At 40.0% G+C, this 27072-nt stretch overlaps 1 protein-coding gene across 6 annotated transcripts in view; it reads left to right on the top strand.

The window, feature by feature from the left end:
* Window positions 1-27072, top strand: part of septin9b (septin 9b) — a 74353-nt gene that overhangs the window by 27581 nt on the left and 19700 nt on the right. For 3 of the 6 annotated variants that reach the window (XM_079336968.1, XM_079336969.1, XM_079336967.1), the window contains exon 2: window positions 1939-2619. In XM_079336968.1, coding sequence (XP_079193094.1) covers window positions 1939-2619 — 681 coding nt within the window. The other 3 variants (XM_079336970.1, XM_079336971.1, XM_079336973.1) reach the window with 3 other exon arrangements.

The raw sequence follows: 27072 nt of genomic DNA, 5'->3' as shown, positions 1-27072 counted from the left end.
ATCCTCAGTTTGTCCAGCTGACACAGAAGAAGAATAACGTTTGGCTCTGATGGGACTTTTTGACAGCTGGTAAATTGTATCAAATGTTGAGGGTTGGAATGGAGCAGCTTATAGCAGTAAATTAGATTAGCGTGTTGGCTCATATGTTTGGAGAGGCAGCTTAGATGTGCTTGACTTAAACTTTGCATCCCCTGAAAGAGTTTTGGCTTAACACAGAGAGTGCTGGGGCTGGGGCATGTTCCCCTCCATGTGGGTGTAGTCACTTAAAAATAAACATCTATGCATTCCTGTAACTTGTTAATTTTTTTTACAAGCACGTTGAACAAAACTACATCCAGTTACATGAACACACGTGCACCCTCAGACACACCACAAGCCATAAACAGATCAAATAATCAGCACGGTGTTTTTGGATTGGAGCAAACAGAGAGATGTTCTGTTGTTTGGGGTGCGTGAGCGGACTGGACTAACTTGTGTGTCATTATGATACCAGCTCCTGGCCTTTGACTTGGCACAACAAATCCACGATGGGAGTCAAATTCAAGTTGACTTTTGAGCCAGTGCACTCTTCCCAGGGGCCGATTCCATCCCTTAGTATCTTCCTCTTGGACAGTGCATAGATTTCCTCACGTAACAGCTAACCGAGGGGGGGATGATGTGCCTCTATCTCTGTGCTCATGTTGTTCGTAAACAGAGAACGTGGGACTTTCTGCCCTGACTTCCTCGCATTGAACCATGCTTGGCTGACTGCATGCTGTGAAAGGCTTCAAATGACTCTGTTTGAAAACGTTCCTTTGCACGGGTAACACAGACGTAGCATCCAAGGCATGACAAAATAACGTTCCAGTGACTAAAGAATCTTATACAGACTTTTTAAACCTGTTGCTGGTGATGGGGGGAATATGATGAAATTATAAAGGTATGCCTTAATTGCTTGTGCATGCTGTTTCTTCTGTTGCCAATCAAATTTCTCTCACAGACCACAAACCTCAGGCCTTTTATTCTACCAGACTAAAAAGCATCTCACTTTGTTTACTTCCCAGTTAAACAGAATGACCTTTTTAATTTAATTTTTATGATATTGTTCATCGTTTCTATAAACAGCATAAAGGGTTTTATTGGGGGAGTTGTTTTAGTTAAGACACATTAACAAAGTCATTACCGTATATTTTTTGTGCACTGGAGGAAAGTCACTATGTTTTTTTATTTAAGGTTACTTTTGACATCCACTCCACCTAATTTCAGTTGGAGTCAATGTAATGTTTACTCCACAACTTATTATTTTACACAAACACTTACAGTATAATGTATGGAATCTAATGCACATTTCTGGTTCAGTGGTTTCCAACCTTTTCAGATTGTGACCCCGTACAGAATAAATCGTCTGCTTGGGGGCCCCTGTCATGTTCCCTAATGCCGCCCAACAATACAACCTAATGATCTAACTTATAATAACTCATCATTTGCAAAACCACTGTTTAACTTTTGAGTGCCTTTTTAAAAAATACATTAGCTGATGAACCTTGACTTTTTCTTCAGTACAGTTTCCTTACAAAAAACATTTAATTATGTTTTTGTTCAATTATTTTGTGATGTTTTATAGGTAATTATACTTGAATTAAGAATCATTTCTCTAAATGAAAGTAAACTACTTTCATAAATCACAGTTGATTCCCAATTGATGCGTCAGTTTTTTTCCCCTCTAAATTCAGTTTCTCAAGATTATTTTTATTTACTTGAATGCAAGGAAACAATCAAATAAAAATGTAAGAACCCCAAAGATAATTATATTAATAATTAGAGAATATTTGGTATTTCTGTAAAAAAAAAAAAAAAAAAAAATAATAATAATTTTTCAAAAAAGCTCAAAATCGTTTTACTACTTCAGCAGTGAAATGACTAACTGACTCATATGTCGTGTTTTTTCCTTCCCTATAGCTCTGAAGAGGTCCTTTGAGGTGGAGGATGTGGACACTTCCTCTCACCTCTCCCCCGGCTCTCGTCGGACAACCAACTCCCCTCACCGTAACGCCATGTCTCCCACCAGCATTTACTACCGGGACCTGGGCTCTGCCGCTACAGCAACCAACAACAACAACCTCAATTATACCCAGCCCCGCTCCATCATGGGTGGAGGAGGTTCCAAAACCCCTGAGCCTGTGTCACGCCGATCTGAACTTTCCATCGATATCTCCTCTTCCTCCAGCAAGCAACTGGACAACGTCACCAGCCCTTCTTCCCAGCGCTTCGCCACCAACAGCGCCCTAAAACGCCCTGAGGTGCTTGGCCACTCCAAGACCCCCGAGATGAGCCACAAGAGGGAGGTGACTTTTGCCAAAACAGCCAATGAGTCGCCGGTGATCCGCCGCAACGAGGGCAACAATAACAACAATGGCACCAGCAGGCCCTCCGAGCAGAATCACACCCGCAAGTTTGAGCCTCCCAGCCCTGGAGATGTTCGTAAACCTGAAATCAGCATCACCAAGGCACCTCCTGAAAACAACGGCCACCACCCAGCAGTGCACCACCCACATCACCCCAATCCTCACCACAACACCATCGTCACCACCTTCCGCTGCTCCTCACCCAGTCACGCCGGGAGGAAATCACCTAGTCATGGTAAGCCTGTTTTCTCATAACTCATCATTATTCCAGGCAGCATTTGTTTCATTAACATCTGTTTGTACTGTTGTACTACTTTTAATCATTGGAAAGTATAAAGCCACTGGCAGTAATGTACATGGCATCGCTCACATGTGCATGCGAATCCTAAAGCTTGTGCACAAGATATACTTGAAATAAACAACAGTTAATCTTAAAAATCATGCAGCAACCTCTCATGGTGCAAAAAATGAAGCCAAGTGCAGAAAACTGCAGTTCCTTGAGTGTCCACTTGAGGCTAACTCCAATAACAAGCACCTTTTCCTTAGGTCCCACATATAAATATCAAGTTTAACAGTTGAAATAAATATGTTTAAAACCTGGCATAAAAAAACATTTTTAATTCTGCATGGCTCAGTTCTTCATTAGTAAATCAATACAGTGAGTGAATTTCTTTATTACCCATCTGTTGTAATTATGTTGAGGTTGAGAGTTCTGCAAATTTAAGAATCGTAAGGGTGATTTGACATGAGGCTAAACGCTCTTTGACTACACTGACCAATAGTCATTTATGGGGGTTCAAAATGCCTCTTCAGAAACCAAGGGCTGACGTCACTGAGACTAGGTCCATGTTTTAAACATTCAACAGTAAAAACATTTCTCTTTTTGGAACAACTAGTTCAATGTTCATTGTACGTAGATGTGTCATTGTGGAGTAGTCAGTCCACTATGACATCATTGAAGGTTTGTTGGTGGAATAACATTATCAGGAACAATCATTTTTATTTTGTGCCATAACAGTTTTCTCGAGACATAAGGTAAAAGACCTGACTCTTTGTTTCTAAATAATACAAAAGAGCAGGTTAAAGAGCTCCATCACTCTTACTTCACAAAGCATGTAAAAAAAACTGCTGCTGATTTTGAGTCTTCAAAAATACCAGCCAAAACCAAACCCTTAAAAGTGAACTAAAAAGTGGACCAGTGGAAAAAGATGTTTATTGCCTGTTTATTATCAGTTTATACATGGAAAAAGGATGCAGAAGCACTTTATATTCTCAGAACCATTCTGCTATGGTGAAAACAGAACACAATCCAGTTCATCATTAAAGGTTTTTTTCTCTTTATAGCGTGTACTTAACTGCTTTTGACCTACTTTTTTTGAATACTTGTTGCAATGAAGAGCCAAATTTTCATATGAAATGAAATTAAAGAGAAAACTTTAGCCTTTCGGTGCATTGTAAATCATTTCTGTTTGATATGATCTTGTTCCTTAGCTTGAAAAAAAGACCTAACCTTTCCTTGTCCACAAGTATTTGTCGTGTTACCAGTCATTGTTAAGCTCAAAGACAAAGTTTTCGGACAGACATTTCAGTCATCAGAGGGAATGAGTGGAAAGTTGAAGACTGTAAAAAAAAAAAAAGTCTCAAGTTATAAAAAAACGAAATTACTTTTCTCTTTTGTTTGAGGAAAAAGGAAATTTTCTTTTTCTTAAGTTAGAGAAGACTCCAACCCCAACTGGGCAAAAGATGTCACATTGTCCGAGATTACGTTTAGCTGTGACGTTTAGGTATGGATTCAAATCTTTCCTTTCCTTCGCCATTTGCAGTCTGCCAACACACTGACCCCAGTGTCAGATCTCTCTCATTCAAGGAGAGACATAAGAGCAGCTTGATCGGTCCAGTGTCTGCGTATCTGTCAGTAACATAAGTAACCATGTCCTTGGAGGCCTGTCCGTCCAGCAGACTTCATGTCTGTATTTGTGGTTGGCTATGTCTTCGCTTAATGCTGTATTGGAGCCGGGGTTGGTTTTTGTGGTGTGATGAAAGCTTGACCTTGGCAGCACCAGAACAGTGGTATGGTTGTCCCACAGTTATTAGCGCTACAGTTGATGTTAAACTATATTTAACAGAGAAAGGAAACATTTCAGCCCGCAGGGTCGCATTAGTTAACCTTGCATTAGTGAGATAATTCTGTCATGTAAAAAGTTAATATCTTAGACAACATACATTCTGCAATCATTAACGCACAGACCAGCATGGGCAAAAGACATTCAACAAAGCTGTCACATGTGAAATGATGCTACGTTTAACCTGCCTTTAAGGCTATGAACTTTTTGTTGACACTGCAGCCACATTCTTCAGTTCGGCCATCGTCAGCCCGTATACCTTTAAGGTCTATCACAGCTGTCTTCCATGTTTGTTTTCTTTGAGGGGGAGTGACTGATGCGCTGTGCTGTCCCTCCAGCACAGAAATGTGAGTATCATTCAAAAGTGGCGTCAAAGCCACGTGAGGTCATATTGCAAAAGATTCAACCTGTATCTCAATTAGGACAATCTATATAATATGATGTGTTTCTTTTTGGAAAATATAACACTCCGTACGACTCGTGTGGTTCAAACCGACGTCAAATAAATTAGATTTAAGTCACATAAGAGCAAAATAAAATCAGATTTAGGATACTTTTGCCTGCTGTGTGAACATCCTGTAGTCTTGTTCCTGTGAACAATTTAGAGGCAGTCTTTGCCCGTTAGTGATTTATATCTGTTTCCACACTAACCCTACACTAAGAAGGTTTAAAAATAGTTTACCAACTCATGTTTATTTTAAATCCTGTTCCCGGAGTAAGCCTTCTCTCCGAGTCCTATCACAACTAACAAACCTACATATTTAAGAATGTGCGGAGAGCACAATCAGATATATTTTCAACTTCAGCATGTGTTTGCACGGTTGAGATGTTTGAGCATAATATGGAGTGTAAATGACACAACACTAGAGTTTGAAATGAGGCCGAGGTGATTTATTTGATAGTTCTTGCCAGGTTCATCATCATCACCTCAAGCTACTCCTTCAACCTGTCACAGTGTTTCACCTCGTTACTTTATCTTCATTTGGAGAATACCTATAAGAGGTGCTCTGAGCATTACTGCTCTGTAAGTATGTGTGCCTTTAGTCACGTACAACAAAAGTGGCTATTAGCATGAATGATTACAAAAACTACAGTTAAAGGTTTCTGTTGTATTTAATATATCAGTGTCCCCATAGTACTATTCACCACTTTCTATGTTATTTAAGATGATCTCTTCCTGGCCTGTGGATTATCTTGGCAAAATAGATGAAGGGCTGCACGTTTCCTTTAGATTTCCCACAGTGCATTACTGTCATGTGTCTGTGTATAGTGTGCTATGTTGTGCCCATAATGTTTGTTTTTTATGTGATTTATGACTCTAAATCTCTGTCTGTGCTGAAACTTTTCCACAGCTTTCTCCCAGATTATGGGGCAGGAAAACAATTATTGGTCCTCAGGGGGGGGGGGCTGGGGAGGCCCTATTAGGAGTCTAAATGAAGGGTGACCTGCCTTAAGGGGCTCTGAGTGAGCCACCCACCCTGCTCTGTTTAAACACATTATCAAGAGAGCTAACAAAAAAAAAAAAAAAGAGTTAAAACCTTCTCGGTTTTAAGTTGTATCCATGACCTCAGTACACACTGGTATTTTATGGGAAGGATTTTCATTTTTTCCAACCAAAGGCTCATGTGAGGAACTTTTGGTTCATGTGAGTTTTGACACTCTCCTTGGGACAAAGTGGCACCCCTGTTTCTCTACTGATTTCATCCTGAACATGCATTTTTACTTTCCTTTTTTTTTTTTTTCCTTTTTTTTTTAGATGAAAAAATGTGGCTGTCTTTAACAGTCAGATGTATGACTCAAACTTTGTGATGGACAGTGTAAAACCAGGCTGTCTCTGCAGCTGGCTGTTCACCACTTCTTTAAACACATATTAGTTCACAGAACATGCACTAAAAATAAAGGTGCCGTGGGTGTTGCCATAGTACCTCTTAGAAATCTTGTACAGTTAAACCAACGTCTGATAAACATGTTTAAACTTGTGTTTCCCTTTTTATGTTGTACATGTAGTGTACCAATACATTTGATTTTGATTTTTGATTTTTCTATTGACTGTGTTGGTCTGTAACTTATCGCACACAACGAGGTGTTCCAAAGCAGTATTTAACACAAACTAATTGAAGATCATCCTGTTGGAGAGGGACGCATCAGTACACTAGGACTTAGAATTGAAGTTGATTATTTATTTCGACCTTATTCAATGTTAATTCAGATTCTGAGAGAGCAAGGTAAAGAGAGCTCTGAGTGCCACGCCTGTGCAAACTTTTGGTGTGAAGTTTGTGTCTGCTGAAATGTAAAATGTTCTAAAATTAGTATGAACTGCTGTGGGTGCACTAAATATCCCCTCAACTTTGACTGACTTCTTGAACCTGTATGTCGTGAACCTGGCAGCAGTTTCACGACATAAAAAAAAAAAACTAATGTAAATGATCTGTCTTATTCCTGATGGTTTATTTTGCTGTTGTAGATTTCAAAGAGGCATTCCTTTAATATGAAACTGCGTGTGTGCAATTAGCAGCATTACATGAAAAGATCACGTAGTGTTGTTTTTCCATACAGCTGTGAACTGTTTGTCTGTCAGATAAACTGCTTTCCTGCCCATTCAGTTTTTCCAAGAGGAAATGACATCACACATTGTTTTACGCACACAAATTTGCACACATACACACACACACACACACACATACGCACACACAAAATTGCACGAGTTATCCTGCGTTTCCTTCCGTGTTCTGTCAGCAGGATTGTTTCCCTCGCTCTGTGACCTCACTGCAGGGCGCTTCCTCTCTCAGGGGTCATGTGACCTAAGTCAGTCAGTTTCCTCGTAAATATCCTTCTGTACTTTGATCCAAATATCACAGAGAAGGGGGAAACACAGGGGTGTTTATTCTAAAGGTCAGCGTGAAATGGTTGTGATCACACACAAGCACACCTGTAGTGAGCTGCAAAGGTTGAAAGATTACTGAGAAGCAAATGCATGATGTTGTCTTCATTAAGCGAACGTGTGCTTCCTTTTGTAGATCCATCATTGTGATCTCATAAAAAGATCCAAACCCTTATTAACTATACTTGACAGATGGCTGTTTTTTTCCAGCCTCACTCAATGACTTCTAAAAATATCACGATGAAAAACAACCTCGACTAACTCTCAGCAATCATTTTCTTTCATCGAACTGCATTTTTGAAAAACCTCAGTCAAGCTTTCAGGCCTCAACACAGCACAAAAGCAGCTTTATTCAGTCTGTATATTTGCTCCTGGACCTGTGCAGCATTTAATAAAGACAAACACAATATTCTCATATACAGACTTCAGGGATGTGTGGTCCTCTCTCAAGATAACATCGGCAAGATCAATTTTAGAGTATGCACAAAAAGCAATCTGCCTGGTGTATAGAGAGCAGCTTTGAAGTCCATGTTTCCACAGAAGATACTAAATGGTCTAGAGAGTGAAAAGGGGGAAGGGAGTTAACCTGAGAAATGTAAAATTCTGATTAATCTCATGTATCTTCATAAAAAAAAACCAGAAACAGCCAGCTTTAGATGGAAAACAATATATTACATTATTTCAAACTACAGGGAAGATTGTCTATAATATGTGATGATTTAATCGCTCAGTACAGTTGTCATTGTATTCCTAAGATGTCTCTTATCAATGTAAGCAGAGCTCTGTCAGTGAACTCGGGCATGATAAGTAGAAACTTAATGACGACGTTTATGTTCGCTGAGGCTCAGCTTCCCCAAAGAACGTTTTCACGTTCTTCTGCTTTCTGTTTCCGAAAGTCTGAAAACTATTTAATTGTTGTTTCAGTTGTGAATTTCTGTATATGTATAACATTAACAGTATCACAAAACACAAATCACCAGCCATCAATTTAATTAATACAATATTGGGTGGACACAGCCAATGAATAAAAATCAAGAAGTTATTTGCTTGTAAAAAATAAGGCCATATAAAATGTTAGCACAGTGTATACTGGATTACCTCTGGCGCCGCAACTGCTGTCTTGTACTGTGCTTCTGTGGATCATGTCTTCTCACAAGTACTGTATTTTTTTCAGATGTGACACACCACAAGGTCTGTTTCACTCATTCAGTCGTCCCTTTGCAGTGTGTACAAAACATGGCATCCATTTTCACATTTTTACTATGCAAAGCCTGATGCCCTTCACAAATGCTCGAATGGATAAAAGCTTCTTTTAGCTTAACCATCATTCATCTTTGAAACAAATGCCATAAGAGAGAAACGGAAGTCCTCTGCACTAAGTTTTAAACGATTAGGCTTTAAAACTAAACTCTTCATCACTCCTCATGATTGATTCTCCAGCTCGTGACCCTATCTATCTTTTATCACCTTAGACTATTGTCTCAGTTTCTTTAAAGGATATTACACAAAAACGTGTATATGCTGCTTATATTTACATCTACTAAAAGAGCCACTAGTAAACTTCAGCTTGTTCAAAACGTAGGAATAATTGATACAAAGTTTGATTGGTTTAAAATCCCTTAATAGTCTTTCTTGAGACTAATTGTTGAAATAATCTTTAGTAAAATGTACACTATGAATCCATCAGATCTACTTTTTTTTTTTGGCTTTTACCACTGTTGGCTTTAATAGACTTTACCTTTGATAGTAATCTCATATGACTGATTTATTTCATATCATATTTAACTGCTTCATTTATTTAAATTATTTTCAATTCAAACAGGTTATTTTTGTGCCATATTTACTTTTAAGCCCTTTTAGTTGTATTTTAAGTAGCCTTCTACTGACATTATGCAAATAAAGTTTGATTTGATTATACAAGTGTGGCCCAAGGCTCTACAATTTAAGTCAAGATTCCAAATTTGAACTTCAAATCAACTTTAAATATTAACCAATAAAAAATAAGATGTAGTTGTCAGTTCATTTTATGTAAAATAATCTAAAAGGGTGCTTGAAGAGGAAGAGGAACAATATGTTTTGATTTTTTGATTATAGATGTATAAAGGCTGTTGTACAGGGTAAAAAAAAAATGACAAGAGGATGAAAAAGATAAACCTTGATCCATTAGGGTCACTTCAGGCTACAGACAGCAGACTCATTCTGATTGGTATCTGGTCCACTCCTGTGTGTTGAGCCAGACAGAGAACCTTATCTTGACAGTCAGGCCTGCTGTTCATCAATCCATCACACAGTCCAGAACCAGCTCTATCCCACATCTTGAGACAGAGAAGACCACCTGTGGTCAGAAATAACACATTTCTTATCACTTTTTAGAACGGCATTTAACATTTAAGAAAACGTGTTCAACTTTAGACCAACCAACTTTCCAAAGACTTTTATTTGACCTCCATATATACCAAGACGAGTCAGATGTTTGAAAGACGTTGAAATATTTGGTCCTTTGACCTTTTTGCAATTGTGAAGAAAATGTTCCTTTCAAAAGCTGGATGACTTACTTTTTATTGACTGTAATTAGCCTTTGAAAAGGTCTTCAGATAAAGGAGATGATCATAAATAGTCTTGTTATCACTGGGATGATAAACGGTATAGGTTATCATTCTGGTCACTTCCAGTAACTGTTTTCTTTTAGAACTCTTTTCGAGGTAAATGAATAAACGTGTATTTAATGAAATGATTAGCCTTAAAGACAATGACTATCAACCAAGCATGTTGTGTTTGTTTAAATGTGTCCTATTGTTGTCAATTAAAGAGATTCAGTACACTTATTTAACTAATTGGGCTGAAGTTATTGTCGAAAAAAAAACTAACATGAAACCATTTGTCTTTTATTTGGATTGACCTTCTCAAAGTGGAGAAGAGGGACCAGTGGAGGGTGAGGGGTAATTTGTCTCTGCCTGTCCATAGGTCAGGAAAGGGCAAGCCCACTTTCTTCTCAAATTTTTGTCTAGCTTTTTTTTGTCTCTCATCGACACACACCTACACAGGCAAAAATACACTCGTTCAAGCATCCTGAGGGGAAGGCATATCTGAGGTCAATCCTCTCCCAGTGCAATTACTCTGGACTGATCCCAGACCATTACTCAGTGTGACCTGTCAGCTAATTACCAAGAGGGGAAAGAAGCAAGGCCAAAGAAAAGAAAAAAGGAGAGTTTACCGACATGCTTTTGATAGGGGGACTGTTATTAATTTAGAATTAGATCATTTGAATATTATTATCCATTTAAAAAAAAATCTTAGTTTTAATCCAGCATCCTTGTATTAAATGTCAATTTATTTTCTGCCAAATATATTACAATTATGCTTTCTCTGATCATTTTTAAATCAAAGTAAACTGCATTTTCTTTTCCAGTAAAAAGTCAAATATCAATAAAAAATCTGTGTCGAGGTTAACGATTCAATCAAATTCATCCCAACGTTATATGAAGCCTTGTGTCTTGTGATTGGATTTATCTCGTACCAGTTGGACATACATCACAACAGGGCAGTTAGATCCCAGATAATACGTTCTTATTCATGGGGATTTAAGGCCTGCCCCAGCACCACCTGTCTGTGTGTTTCAAGGTTGATCCAAAGTTGGCTGAAATAGAATTTCAGATGAGGTGATGCCACAGTTGGGATTCAAAACTGCTCTTCAGAAACAAATGGGTTATGTCATTGAGACTACGTCCATGTTTTATACAGTCTATATGAAAGCCCTCCTCTCCATATGCTGTATATATACTGTATGTTAGTCCCAGTGAGCTCTGACGTAAAGGATGTAGTTTTCTTACCTTTTGTTTCCGTCTTCACTTGTTTGCACATTTTAAACATTTCCGTAATTAATGAAACACCTAAAGAAACATAACCTGAACACATACAGTGTTGTCAAGGTATTAGGATTTGAAAATCAAAAATATTTAGTATTTGTTTTTCACTAACTGTTAGTGAAATTATTTTGGTGGTGGTATCATATTTCACGGCATTGCCCAACATGCTACATATGACAAGGTGTTACATGTATTGCTTTTGATCTGTATTAAATCCGCGTGGCTGTGTCTTACAGAAACAAACACGGCAAACATCACTCGAGCAATGGAACAACTCCCTCTTGTTCTGTTTGCATTTAGCAGCTGAGTTGAACTGGAATTTAACCTTTTGGATGTGGAAAAGACTCCAAACCACTCGACCTTCATCCCACTTCAACACACGCTGTTTTAGAATCACTTTTTACTTTTGTGAAAGATGTAACATTAGAGGGAAAGGTGCAATTAGTCCTTCAAAGGGAACTTTTTTTTTGTTCATATTAAATAGAGGAAATTGGGTAATGCTTCATGCTTAGTTTTAATCTGTGCCTGCTGTCTCATTAAAGAGCTGCGTTGATTGATGGAGACCATCATAACAAATAATGAAACAGAGCTAACCTTCAAATATTTGTCCCTTCATCATAAGATTCTTTTGCGAGATATTAAGTGTGAGTCATTAAAGAAAGAATATCAGATAGAAACTGAACTTTTTCTTTCACTATGTTTGCCTTTGCCAAAGGATGACTACATGATGACTTTCTTATGCTGAGGCAAATCTTGTCATCGTATTTCTTTGACCAAGCTGCCAAACAGTGCTCTAAGTGCTCTTGCTCATTTGTAGTCAATGAGCCTCGAGACTGTAACGTCTAACTTTTCAGTTGAAAAATGTCCCACAGTGATAACACTGACAAATGTCACTTCTCATTATGTTGAATGTCTTTTATTATTCCACCGTGCCAAACACACCACCAGGAGGCAGTGTGAGACACACGAAATCTGCTCTGACACTGAAACGGAGTTCTTAAGAATGAATTTCCTCTCTTTTGAAGCCTGAGTCGTTGAAGAAAAGTCTTCATTTCGGCATGCTGTCTTTAGTGCTGCTGCCTCTTTTGCAGAGGATTAAGCCTGATAAAACCACTTCAGAAGCTCTGACCACACGGGTGTATTGTTGCAGAAAAGCATCAGACACAGAGGTCAGCCTTTTTCCTTTCATGTTTTATCAAAGTTTTTGACACTCCAATGCATCACAAAGATAGAGGCATATTCTAAATACTGTTCTTTTTAGTCTTTGAAGTGTCCGGGCAGTAATAACAGAACTTGACATGAAAGGTTTTCTCTTTAAAAAGAACTTCTTTTTTTTATCGGGGGAGGAAGACGGAGGAGCTGGGAGAAATGGGAATGGGAGAACCTTTTTTCCTCATAAGTAGACTCGCACACACAAACAAGTACGCACACACACACACACACACACACACACACACACACACACACACACACACACAGCTCCCCCTCTCCTCCAGATAAAGCTTTCGGAAGTTGAAGTTTACATTGAGCATCTGGGGGAAGTCAAGGGTTAAAGAAGTTTCCCACCACTGCAGAAAGACCTTTGTCCACTTGAGTCATCTTACCAAATCCCACAACTGCAGTAAACCCCCCCCCCCCAAAAAAAACAAAAAAAACAAAAAACTTTATTCACTTTCTCCAGCCTGCCAGCACATTCACAGTTTAGCTCTTCAGAAATGTTAAAGCTCGCACAAGTAAGAAAAGAATAATTTAAAAAAAAAAGGCTATATAAAATGGTGGACGGCACAACTGCTCTCCAAAAGTGAAGCTACAATTTTTGGAGCCTTCATAAAAAGCCAAATGGTCATACACAAGCCATCAGAGCCTGATGAAATAAATGAGACTACCTTCAGTCTCAGCTAACATCATCTTCATTCATCTGATTGTTCTCTTGGTGAATCCTTCCTCCCGTTTATCCATATATAACAATCTGCTGCTGATTCTTTGTCCTCGAAACTGATGGAAATATCATGTTCCTCAACTTGGCACTGCAAACGAGGACATGAAGCCAAAGTTATGTAGAGCCTTGAAATTGAATATAAAACCCAGAATGCCAGCATGAGTGTTTTTACAGTGTCAACACTGTGTGTTTGTGTAGAGACAGATGGCCATTTGTGCCACAGTCCTGCCTTCTGCTGAAATCAATCCATGACAGTACACGAGGAGGCGGAGGGATTCCTGTAACAGGCATATGTACGTCTGTAGGGAGAATGTGAGGAATGAGACCAATGAAATGGTGCCAGCATGTCGCTAATGTTACCACAACAAATCAAACAGCTGACACTATGATGATATAGTCATGTAGAAGGTTAAAGCAGATTTGTGATGTTACAATGACATTAACTTAATGTAGTGCTGGTAGAATCATTAGCACTGCATTTTCCAATATGTTTTGGTCACATAGACCTGGGCAATAGATCAGCAATGCATCACGATACAAGCACTCCAAATAACATTGTTTTGCAATTTAGTGATGCACTATGCAGAGTTTTTTCATGTATATTTTTGGGGCCTTTTTGCCTCAATTAGACAGGACTGAAGCGAGTCGGAAAATGTTGGTAGGAGAGAGTGGGGGGTTGACTTGCAGCTAAGGGCCACACAGATTTGAATCAACAGCTGCTGCAATGAGGACTATAGCCTCTGTACATGGGGCTCGTGACAAAACCACGAGGCTATCTGGTGCTCCACACTACTGTATGTAGAGTGTAACACTCCCATGAGGAGTTTTAAGCTGAATAGGAAACAGACTGAACAGACTATAAATACTAATACCTGTACAGTATCTGACCTAAACCATCACATTAGACAATCATTTTTAATGCCTGTAACTCTGCTGAAGGGTAGGTGTCTCTTTTGCTTTAGTACCCTCACCTTCGCACAGATGAATGTTTCAGTTGGCCAAGTGAGATGTGCGCAGACATTCTGCTTACATGACTGATTGGTATCTTAGTTGGGAAAGTACATGAAGATTTTACTGAACAATTAAGTATGTTCAAGGCTTTACGCTTTACTTTGTAATAATTGGCATAGACTTTAAAAACAACAAAATTCGTTTGAGACGTGATCATATGTCAAAACTGAGGTCTGCAGAGATCAAATGAGGGATTTCGAGCATAGGGCTGCAGCTTTGGGGTTTTATGCGCAATTAGCTTCCTTGGAGATCACCATTATCTGGTGAGAGAAGGCTTGGCGGAGGAGTCTGGAGGAGCTGTGGGTGAACTTTGACTTTGAGCCTTGATGGCGTGAAGTGCTTGGTGATGCTACACGGCAGACTGCAGATGTCAACATTGATTAGGAGGGCAGGAGGAGGCAGATGGAGAAAGACCGAGGTACTACTTTCCGTCGCAGTCCTGTTAAACAAACTCTGAGGGAATTCCAAAAGATGATGGTTCGTGATCTGTAGTCTCGCTCTGCCTCTGCACAAGGAAGATTTTTATTATACATAATTAGCATCATGATGTTTCTGGAAGGCATGCAGCGACCGCACAGAGTTTAATCACAGAGCTCCTTCCCTTTTCGTCTTCCCTTCGCTTTTAGAGTTGAGTCATCTTTGTCCTTCGCCCCCACAGATCCTGCAAGGGGCCAGGGATTCCCCAGAAGGCCGATCCCTTGGAGTCGCTGTGTTTATTGTTCATCAGGGGAGGCTTTGAGCCCGGGACATCAGAAATATATTTGTTGTGTGAACAGTGAAGTGGAGTTTGTCAGATTAGCTCTCGTTCATTGACAGAATCAGAAAGAACTTAACGGTAGTTGTGACATAGAAAAAACATGGCGTCTTTCTAACCTTATCCGAGATTTGTTTTTCTTGTTCAAACTTATTGGACTCACTAAGGGACGATCCAAAAAAAAGGCAGCCTGGAGAGATGGCTTTGACTTGCAGCGAGCTCTACAATGACTACGAGGTGGAAACCCTCTGTGAGTATCTGTTAGCATTATTTGTGTCTTTTGGATAGCTTGACTTTAAAACTATGCTAAGGCAAGAGGGACAACTGGTTTCCATTAAGGGCAATCACGCTCAGGCATGTCCTCTTCAGATGAGGACTTGAAATGAGAAGTGATGAACATAGAAATATGCTTGTTGATCATTTTCCCCCTGTCTTTTTATATTTCATTGCGAAACTCTTTGTTTGGATGAAACTGATTTTGCTGACTGGACACTATTCAGCGCTTCCTTTTAAATATGCTTGTTTATTTCTCCTAGATTGGAGAAACCGGTTATTATCTGAGTGTTGCTATGGAAGAAACAATGCTTTTTAAGCTTTAAGAGCTACTCTTCTCTTCCTTTAAACATAGTCCAGCTGGGAAAGCTTTGCCATCTTTAAACAGAATCATGAGCTAACACTTCCCCATAAACAAATACTCTGAGAGCAAAATCAGGTCAGTTTATCTTCTTTGTGGTCATCATTATCATAACAGTGCAGAGTTTTTATTGTTGAAAGGCTGGTGAAAAAGCGAACCCAGGCCTGAGTTATTCTAACCTTGAGCAAAATGTTGGGAACAAAACCTGGCGGGGTCGAGAAATGTTGCTGTCTATTCGTGAAGTAGCCCTTGATATATAAGAGGACAAATCTGTCTGTAAGGTAATGTATGTTCGGTGATTTGAGCCAGAGGGGGGAAGGCTGAGTCCTGGAGGCCACTTTAGGGTGTTTAGATACTCAGTCATCACACATGCTGTCTCCATTTGAGCCACAGGGGAGTGGAGAGACCACAGCCAAAAAAAAAAAAAGCATAACAGGAAGCCTCCAACAGACACAGCTATCTCCCCTAGAAGACATCCAGGCCAGGCCAGATGTTCTTTCTCTTTCCCCTCCTTCCCCATATTCTCCCCCACCTCTTCCTCTCCCGACTTCATCTCTGTTTTTCGTTACTTTCTCTTTTCTCTACACCCTTACTTCTCCTTCCTCTGTGTCCCTTCTTCTTCTTCCTCTGCTCCCCTTCTTCGGCGTGCATCACTGAGTCACTCCTTGGCCCGCTGAGTCATGTCAGTGACTCTTTAAATCAGCTCCATATGTGCTCTGCCACGATATGCTGGCCTTCCACAATCAGAGTTTGACCTCACTGAGCTCGTCAACGAGGCCCACAGCGAGCAAGTCATCGCCACATATTTGTCTTTGATTACCTCTGGTATCCACATGATATGATCCTTGCTATACCTTTGTTTGAGATGTTTGATGCTGTTCTGTGTTTGTTCAGACACATCTGAAACACAACTCAAATGGCTTAATTCCTTTGAGATTTGTAAAGCAGCAGTAAGTGCATGATTTCTGCAAAAACAACCAACTTTTAATTGAGCTTTTTTCTTTAAATTAAAATATGGACAAACATTCTTCCACAGTTTTCCATCGTCTGCAATTGAAAGAGTGCTTATTTTTTCTTTTAAGGCTTTTAACACATGCATAACCTCATTTTGCATGTCCCCTGTCTTACACAGTAAATCCCTGGGCTCTCTATATAATTCAATTTATATTTTGCTCAGAGCTGCTTTTAAGGCTTTGAGGACGGCTAATAAAATAAAACTCCTTCCATAAATCAGACCTCTCTTTTGATCTTTGGTTCCCACAAAAGGAAATTGCATCTAAGACACTGGTGGGTCAAAGGTTTAAATGACAACATTGTTTATTGTTTAGTGCAGGATATATGGGAAATGTTGTTTTTACTGAAGAGATATAGCAGGAATGTTTCAGATTATTTTGCCCAGAACCCCTAAAAGGTTGTTTTTCAGGCTTGCCAGACAGCAAAAAACATTTACAGATTTTCCCTTTTCCACACTGGAGATGTGCCACTGGCAGATTTAGGATCCTAATCATAAGAAGAGAGGCTTTGTTGAGAGAGGCCCACTTCCAGACTCACTGTCTTCTCTGCAGTAGATGTATCTATATTGACTGAAAGTATATCAACTTGCAAAAGTTGTGCAAGTTTGAAAAAATACAACGAAGGCTGAGAGAATTTATTGTAAAACATGTATGTGTAAATCCAGTATGTTGCTATGCTGAGTAGAGCATGGTTTACTGGTGAGCTGTGGAATAAATGCTTGTAAATGTGTATTGATTTGGTGTTAAATGAAATTTAGCTGATTTTACAAAAGTACATAGGAGAGAAAAACACAGAAAGATAAATGTTTCCTTTTTACATGAAACCGCAGCCAACTGTGAGACTCAGCTTTGACAGGAAGGAAGCCTTTTCTGCTGAACGTTATGAAAACCTCTCTCTGGCCTTCAGTCTGTGTGCTGATGGGTAAAAAAGTAGAGCCATAAAAACAAAGGAACAAATAAATCAAACTCTCCTCCCCGTCAGTCAATATTAAATCCATTCTATTTCCAGAACCTCCATTTAATCATCAAATCGTACTTCGAGCACAGCTTTCTACATGCCGCTTGCATTAGAGTTGTGCAGACAGCAGGGTTGGCTGTGAGAAATGTGAATCTCTCTGTTGTGGCTAAGCTGGGACGCAGGAAGCAACAGCAGAGTTATGCATGTTTCCGAAGAGCATTTCAAGTTTTTGAACCACTTTATCTTTTTTATAGTCATCATTAACTTTAGAGCAGTGAGCTTCAGTACTCATTGAAGTTGTTGATACTTTAGTTTATTTATATTTCTGTCAGCTGAAACAGCTTAGCACAACAAAACAACAATAGGCAACAGCAGCACACAGAGTTCACAGCCATCAGTGACAATCACATGTCTGTACACAGATTCGTCTAACATCTTAACTTGCTTTACATATAACAAGTTTGTATGAGTTTAGGTAACACGTAGCTTAGCTTAGCATAACGACTACAAACAAGTCCTGAGTGTGAAACATACTGTATACACAAATATAAAGCATGCCTAAGCCTCCTCCCTTTGAACAGGATGAAGCGAGGCGCTAACATATTGAGGATTGAGGACTGGCAACCAGAGACCGCCAGTATTTGTTCGACTGGGAAAGCCGGGGTATTAAAGTAACACCACTACCACTGAGTGAAACACACATTTAAGTTACAGCGTACTACTTCCAGTTCAGCGTTATTAACAGTTGTCAGCCATGATATGATTAAGAAGCAAAAACGTATTTGCTGTTAAGCTAGTTTTATCATGAAATCTAAATCTGTAGCTGCAAAATAGATTGTTGACAAACGATGCCTCCTCTCATTGGCTCAGATTGAATTAGCCCAGATAGAAATATCTTTCTAAATGGCATGGAGGACCAGAACAAATAAAAATGGGCAAACAGGAATTGTAACTTTTCCCTGGCTGTCTTCTAAGCTAATTACCCGTCGCCTTTAGCTACATGTTTAGCGCACAGACGCAAAATTGATTATAGTATCAGTTTTTGTGATCTACTTGATTTTTTCCACCTAATTAGGTTGCTGGTTTGGCTCATTGTGTTCTGCTGGTGCCCCAAGTACAGAAACTACAGTCCTGTTATTATATAGGCATGATAGGGGCATGTTTCCCTATCTTTTCTGACGTATTATTTTCCTCCACAGCTTTCCAATTCATGCAGAAACATCATGAAAGTGTTTCTTAAAAAACAAAAATTCCAATTTAGTCACAGCTTCAGAGAAAAGGATGGATTGAAGGAGGAAGCACACACACACACACACTAACACACACACACACACACACACACACACACACACACACACACACACACACACATACACATACACACAAACAAACGCGGACCCTCCTCCGAACTAACAGTGGGAGAGAGAGGGAGCAGATGGACACACAAGGACGAGTGAGTAAGAAGGATATAGTCTCTGGTCTTGTTCAAACAGAGAGGACCGCACACACACCAACACACAAACTTTCACTCACACGATCACACACACACACACACACACACACACAAGCTTTTCCTCCTGTGGGTTATCTTAATCACACGTGGTTTGAGATAGCCTGCTATTCCCACAATGTTCTCCATTCACTTTCTCTGAATGAGGGGTGTGGCTGCTGAATGCCTTGGTAACCACTTGGGAAGGTGGTCACATGACTGAGATGTGGGCGTGGTCTGTGGAGCAGCAGCAGCAGCTTCACCAGCTGGAGCTGTGATTGAGAGAGGAAGAGAGTGGGAGAGAGAAGACAGGAGAGAAAAAGGGTTGGGTGAGTTGCAGGTTTTAATGTTTGCCATGTGCTTTACTGTGTTAAGAGTAAAACTAAATGATTTTGTAAGAGAGAATTAACGGTGAAAAGAGGGAAGGAGGAAGAGAAACAAGATGGAGTGGCTGTTGGTCTCAAAGTTAGTTTGCCATGTGTGTCATGTGTGCAGGAAACTATTCTTTTAACGTTTTAAATCTGTGAGTTGGAGAATGTGTTTGGCAGGAAAGCTCAAGCAAACTCTGTGTAGTTTCTGTTTTTATTCTTGAATTTTCTTTCACAATCTTTCGGCTTTTCCATTGTTCAGCCATCAGAGAAAGTTTGGGGGGTCGAGCACAACCACTCTCCCCCTCTTCCTCACACACTCCCCTTCCTCCCCTCTCCTTTTCTTCCTCCCTTTCAGTCCCATTGTGTGTCTTCAGCTCTGGAGCATGCATGGATAATCAATCTGCCATAATGGGGCTGAGTGTTGACCAATCAGAAAGGACCTTATTACTCTTAAAGATCTCAGGTCTCCAGGCCTCTCTCACTGTATCTCCTTCTCTCTCTCTCTCTCTCTCTCTCTCTCTCTCTCTCTCTCTCGTTGTGTTTTCTCCTGGAGCTCCAGCACTCGTCACATCAGACAGCGTTTGCAGCCTGACTTTGATCCAGTGCAGTGGATTAGCCAGGCACTGATGGAGCAAAGCTGTTTTTGACGTGATTTAATTTTGACAATCCCCTGTGTCCGCTCTCCAGAGAGTGAATTGCCAAGTTCAAGGGGAGGTGAGGAGTCAAACAGGTCATGTTTTCACTTTGCGTTTGGCCTTTCCACAGGGAATTGTACAATCCCTTCTCTCTTCTCAGGTTCTTTTGGTGGGAAAAATTAGAAAATGATGCTGCGGTTTGCCACTTAGCTGCAGTTCAGAGCCCTTGGGGACAGTAAAACTTTTGAAATAAGATCTTTCGTGTTTTCAGGGTGTCACATGCACTTCATTCGCTCAGCACTTCAGGGTCTGAATAGATGCTTTTTTCAGATGGTGCATCTAGAGAAACCGACCAAATGGAGCGCTCCTTTTTTGTCTCTTGAATCTTGAATTGTGAATTTGCTCCCCATTAACATTTTTGATTTTCAGGTTTTGATTTTGGATCACATTTACACATGAGTCACAGTGTCACAATACCACCAAAGTATCACTGAATTCAGACAGTGATTTGGATTTATTTTTGACAGTGATCATCCTGCAGTCTTGCCTCATATCTTAGCTACGTGAGGCCTTTATACTCCTCCTATATCATATTCATTTGTCTGTTGATCTATTTCAAGAAACATGAAATGCAGGTGCAAATCCTTTATGATCCTTCAAAGGGAAAGCCACCCTTGAGTAGAATAAAACCCTGTTGTTCCCATCGTGTGGGATTCAGTTGCACTTTCAGCCCGTGTCTTTGACCAAAGAATTTCCCCTGAAGGCAGAGGGGAGAGGAGGAGATGCATGATGAGCATGTTTTACAGTAAACAACCAGGAGGTTTGTTTGAAAATATTCTTTCCCACATAGCATTGCATCTTTATCCTCTAGCTGATTGTTTCCATGTGTGAGACAATCCCATAGTCTTAGTTCTTCAATTTAAAAGAAGGCTGCTATATATTGTTACTCAGTTTTGTTTCGCCTTATCAGCACATAGTCAAAAGGAAGCATGTCTCACACTGCATCTCACTCTCTCTGCCTGCAGATGGAGGATGTTTTCTGTTCTGCATGTGTGTCTCAGGGGGGAGGAAGTCAGACGTGTCATGTCCTGTCAGAGGTGACAGGTTGCAGGCCTGTCATCACTGGAGGGGAAGGGCATGTGTGATGCTTTCATCTACAACCCTGAAGCAGTGTGATACCTCAAGGCATTATGGCTCATATGTCACATTGTTGTTCTTAATTTCGGGATGTTGAAATGAATTTAAGTGAACTTTGTCACTGGCGTTATTAAAACGACAAGCTTATCACAAATTATATCATTTCCAGCTTACATTTAAGAAGTGTTCTTTAAAAGATATTTTGAATAATGAACTCATAAAAATTGGATAGGACAGCTTTTTCCTGCTGCTGTAACTTTGCTAAATATTACTATATGCTCATGTTGGGTCTCTGTTGATAGCATAACAATAAGAAATGTTTAACTGCTCTTTTTTGAAAGTGTCTTGAGATAACATTTGTTATGAATTGACACCACAGACATGACACAAAACGTGAGGAGAGATAGTGTTGGAAACAGTGCTTCAAGGACTGTGACCTCTGTACATGCACTGCTCCTCTGACTGAGCTACACCAGCACCCACTATGAGTTGATTTCTGTCAGACAACACTACATAAACAAGTACAGGCTAACTAGCTACACGCTTAACAGTAAACTTTCAGAAGGCTCTCTGAATAGTTTCTCATTTCCTCTTATTAAGCGCAACACAAAGCATCCACTTCATTCTAGTTGGCTGCAGCATGGTTCTGTTCATCCTATGCCCTGTACTCGTTCCCCCTCCTGCATGCGGCCGTGGATGGCTCTGCAGCTAGACCTCCTTTTGTGTTTATCAGAAATGTTTGAGCTTTGTGTTAAAGTGGAGCTTGCTGCCCAGAACAGCAGGCTCTAGCAGTTGTGCTCAGAACCACAATGACAGTCCTGCTGAGTTAAGCTTTATGTTCTGCTTCTTTTCTCAGTCTCTGCTTACAACAATCGACCCAGGGATTTGTTGTGTTTTTAACTCATCTCTGTTATTGTAGCATTAATATTACATCTCACCTCACTGTGGTCATGCCCCTTTACCTCAATAACCTTCAATCTACAGCTCTGTCTCCCCCTCTCTTTCCACCCTTTAAATACTTTTGGAGGTGTTTTGGGACAGGTCATTATCTGCACTAGCAGAAGTTTCAGTGTGGAAAGCTTTTTTAACACAGAGCAGCAGCACCATCTGCTTTGCTCCGCATCAGGCCAGGGGTCGAGTAGTCTGTGGGCCGACACGAGTGACAAGGCGGAAAGATGAAGTGGGCCACAAGCATTCTTTAGACCTATTCTGAAGTGCAGATGTGCGTTTGTGTCGGCTGTAGCTGTCGTTGAAACTCGCCATGTCTCGTCGTTTGACACAACAGGGCGTTGTAATGATGGAGAAACACGTCAGGACTTTTAATCAGCATGTTTGTTTGGTGTCAGAGTGCGGATGAGGGAGTGAGAAAGCGAGTCATTTACTTTTGGATGAAGATGACAGCCCAGTGAGAACGTCCTCTTTCCTTTTGTGGACCTCACTCTGTCTTTACGTATTGTAAGCGAACTGTGGTGTATCTCTCTAAAACAAAACGTGAGGTATAGCATTAAGCTAGCTAACCCATCTTAGTTCAGTTTCTTCCGTAAGCATTCAACCTCAAACTCTTTAATGTGTTGTGCTACAACTACAAGCTAAAATGGATTGTATTACTCTGTACTCAACACTCCTTAAAAACATAAAAAGCGCAGTTTTTCTTCTAGTGGTGCAGGTGAACTTTGGCATCCCACAGATTATCTGCTCTTTTGACGGCTCCCGTTTGTTACGTAAATGATAAAAATCCTGAATAGATCTATTTAATTTTCAATTTCCAAATATAGAAGTCCAAGTGAGGTTATCATTTTTGCAAGGCACTGTGAGGAGATGGAAAATACTGCCTGGTTCCCTGCTCCTATGAGATGCTATCTGAGCATTGTGCTCGTGTACTTCCAGGCAGTAGAGTGAGGAGAAAGTGCTTTTGCTCGGGCTACAACTACAGCTCTCAAATTCTCTGTTTTTAAATATTTCCTGTTCTATATAATTTTTTCACTTTGTGTATCTTTGGCTGACAACCCTTCCTCTTTGCTGTTGTGACGATGTAAATTTCTCCTTTGTGGGATGAATAAAGGAGCATTTTATCTTATCTTCCAGCCAGCCTCTGGATACATCCTGACTGGTGATGGGAAGGTGTGTTACAGTTTAAGCCAAAAAATCTGACCAATAAGAATAAAGAGGAAATGATGAAAAAAAAAAAAGGCAAATTAAAAAATGAAGCAAAGCTTTTATTTGAGACTCAAAACAAGCAATTTATTCACCTGACTGAACATATTACAAAATGTACTTCATATTTCCCTGTGCATATGGTAATTCATGTGCCACACTTATTCCGTCTTGATCCTCCGTCATTTTTAACCAGATGGGAGCAAGCATATAACTTAATGATCTTTTCCCTCTCAGTGCTAGCGTTCAAAGCACCAGTGGAAATATCATCTCCGGTTTAGAAGAGAGAGGGGCATCAGAGAGAAAAAGAAAACGGGGGGGGAGAAATAGAAGAACACATGCACATCGACATCCACACGGAGTATTCAACCAGAACTGCAGTAAGGCAGAGATGCCAAGTTTTAACCTCATGGGAAACATGTTGGGTTTTTTTCATATCAGAGCTTTCAGATTGCAGACATTTTTTAAGGGCTGACAGTAACAGAGTGTGAGTGGAAAAACAGACATGATACCTTCTTTTCCCAAAACACAACTACCTAAGGAGTGAGTGGACAGCTTTTCACCATATGCTGAGTCTTACACAGGACAGGGAGTCGAGGAAGACAACTAGTGCTCAGAAGCTGCCTTCGCTAGAAATAAATAGCATACAGGGACATAGCATGCAAAAGTTCCAAGGTAGAAAATAACAGTAAACAAGCTCATTATTACATTACAGCTAAGGTCTCAATTAAATGAAATTGCAGGCATGTCAACAGCAGAATTCCCCTCACAATTCATCAGCATGAATGTAGCATGCACATCAAATCTGAAGAAGTTTGCACAATGAACTGTTTGAAACCAGAACTGAAAACACATTATGGTCAACTATAAAACCCTCCCACATAGGCCGGTTCTTTATGCAGAGTGTCAGTCATAGACCACACCATTAAAACAGTTTGGCTCATCAGCAATAATTACACGTTGTGTCTGCCATGAAGCATTTTATAGATTCCCTTTTTGTCTCTGCCTCCAGTTTTCTTTCCCTTTCTGCAGAATATTTACCACACTGATATTATCGATATCAACCAAAGTCATTCCTTATTATGAATTTAAAGCAGGGCTAGAAGTGGGGATGTAGTGTTTTCAGATTGTAGAAAACTAAATGTATTTTTTGTAATTTTTTTTAAACACGACTGTTTTTGGCGTGTTTCACTTGAACGATATTAAATTTAGGTTTGGATGATTTGAATAAGGCCTTGAGATGGGAGTGTTGAGTGAAGTTGTATCTCTATTTCCCTGCCAGAGAGCTGTCTTCTCCCTTGAGTCCATGTGCACACAGGTTCTAAACGCTGTCTGCAATTCTTATCCAAGTTTGACCACCTTTCTTCATAGCCCAGGTGAAATCAGTTTTCTCTTAACCTGTTCACTTGCTCACTTCCATCACTGCAGCACGCCTTCTCTGATAAAAAAGCAATACAGACCCTTCTGCAAAGGAAACTTAGGAGGAGGACTGTGGCTGCTGTATTGTTAGAGAAGTCAACACTTCAACATAGCATGTTTCATTAATGTCTAATGGGAAGGTAATTTTATGATTTCATTCAGAAGAAGTGTTACATATTGCTCCTTGAGTACTGTAGCTGAATGTTCAAATAACTTGGAAGACATCACAGAGTAGTGTCTCAGATTTTACAGGGTTCCTTCAGAACAAAATAAACCCATCATCATAAAAAACGTTTTAGATAGATAGATAGATAGATAGATAGATAGATCCCAAGATAGATAGATAGATCCCAAGATGTAACATTCATGAGTCAAATTTGGCCTGCCCCTTTAAGCTAAGAATTTCTTCAGTGCAGATGTTGATTATGTGGTTTTGTCTGCTTTGACAACTTTGCACAGCAAACAGGAAACCATACACTACCGAAATGTGGGTAAAAGAAAAGAAAAGAAAAAGAAAAACGACGACATCATTGAAAAGGTCATTTGATTTTCAGAAGAGTTTTCAAATATCGGTGTGATAATCATGTCAGACAACACAAGTTTTTTTTGTCTAGACTTTTTTTCATTGCTATATAAACGATGAACAAACTGCACAGTGTCATCTTCCGACATACATAGAGACCTACTTGACAACATCCCCCATTGAAGTGCAAGTGCTCTTGTTTGAAGATGAAGGACCAGAATTGTCTCTTTGATGGGATCTGTCCATTCATGCACATGAAAGCCTGAACTCATCTCCATTCATTGAACAAAGCTCTCAGATCAGATAATCCTACAGTGCCTATTTTGAAGGTCTCAGGGCAGAATCCTCGAAGTGCATTCATTGGAAACTCATAACATTTGTGAGCGGTTTTGGTTAAGTTGTTTTCATTAGTAGATAAAGTGTTGATCAACTGAGAGCAAAATAGGCCAAATGTGTGTTTACTTAGCTATAAAGTGGGTCAGTTTAGGGTAACTGATTAAACCCTCTCAGCCAGTCCTGTTGCACCAGCTATGAGTAGGCCTACACTGTGTCTTAAGTAAAGGTGTAAACCCTTCGCTGTCAAAAGATAGGCCTACATTGTGTATAAGTATAAGGTGCACATCACCTTAGTTTAAAGCTAAATTTGTCTTGGTGCTCACTGCTCACTTTCTTATAGTCAGTTGAACCTAGATTAACCCCCTAAACATCAACAGTGTGTGTATGTTCCAACTGTCTCAGCTGGTGCAACACCTCGATTCAAGTCAGTGTAAATTCCATTGCTAAGTAATAACTTGCGTTCAAACTGGTCTATGTTTGAACCTGTATGCATAACAGGACTGTGCACCCTTCTGGAATAGTTAGGCCTTTTTTTTTTTTTTTTCCTTAAACTAAATACAAGAAAAACTCTCTTTGGAGAAATAAAATCCCAAGTGTCAGAGATACTGCCCTATTTTGCCGCATCAGTTAGTTTTGTCTGGTTCATGAATAGTTTGGATTCAACGTCTGATGCCACTGAGTCGTGATCTGAGTCACACTGTAAGTCTCTGTTCATTTGTAATCAGGTTACTCATCCAGAAACATAGCTCTCAAGGGCTAAAGGTTGTTGGCGCTTTTGGTTGTGGGACATGATGATGCTGGAGAGCAGATGTGACTCATGAAGACGCACTTTAGGGGTTGTTGTGGAAACGTCTGAACTGTCACTCCGGTGCATGAATACATATTTGGATAAAGGTTGCTTTTGGCTAGCTCATCCTTCACCCTGGAAAATGAAAGTGCACAGTTTGAATCACAGGGTGGTTGTCAGACTTGAGAACATTTCAAACTTTTCCTGCACTGCTGTTTTCTTCCTCCCTTTTCTGTTGTGTGTTTTTGGACCAAACAGTTCTGGAGACACTATTTGATGAGGAACTATCCACTCGGGAATTACAACCAGTGGGGACTTTTTTTTCTGTCTGCATTTGCACCTCCATACTTCAGACGAAGGAGCTAAAAAAGTTCCTCTAAATGTGGTTCTATAGGAGTTAAACATGGTTATACTTTCATTCAGTGCGTAATCAATGAAAACGGGAGAGGGTTCGAACAGGTCCAGCCGGCCAAACATGCCTTTTGCTCACCATGCTACAGTGACTGTTTTGTCTATTCTTAGATAGCGGCCTAGTAAGCTAGCAGATGGCCTTGTGGCTGGCACAGTCACAGGTAGTTTGGCTGCAGACCTGAAGTATGTCATGAGAGCCGATCTGCATTCTGTCACTGAAGAGTCTGCTGATGCAACTGAACTCAAC

Source organism: Symphodus melops, assembly GCF_947650265.1.
Source record: "Symphodus melops genome assembly, chromosome: 2".
Taxonomy (NCBI): domain Eukaryota; kingdom Metazoa; phylum Chordata; class Actinopteri; order Labriformes; family Labridae; genus Symphodus; species Symphodus melops.
This window is presented reverse-complemented; position numbering and strand designations above follow the sequence as displayed.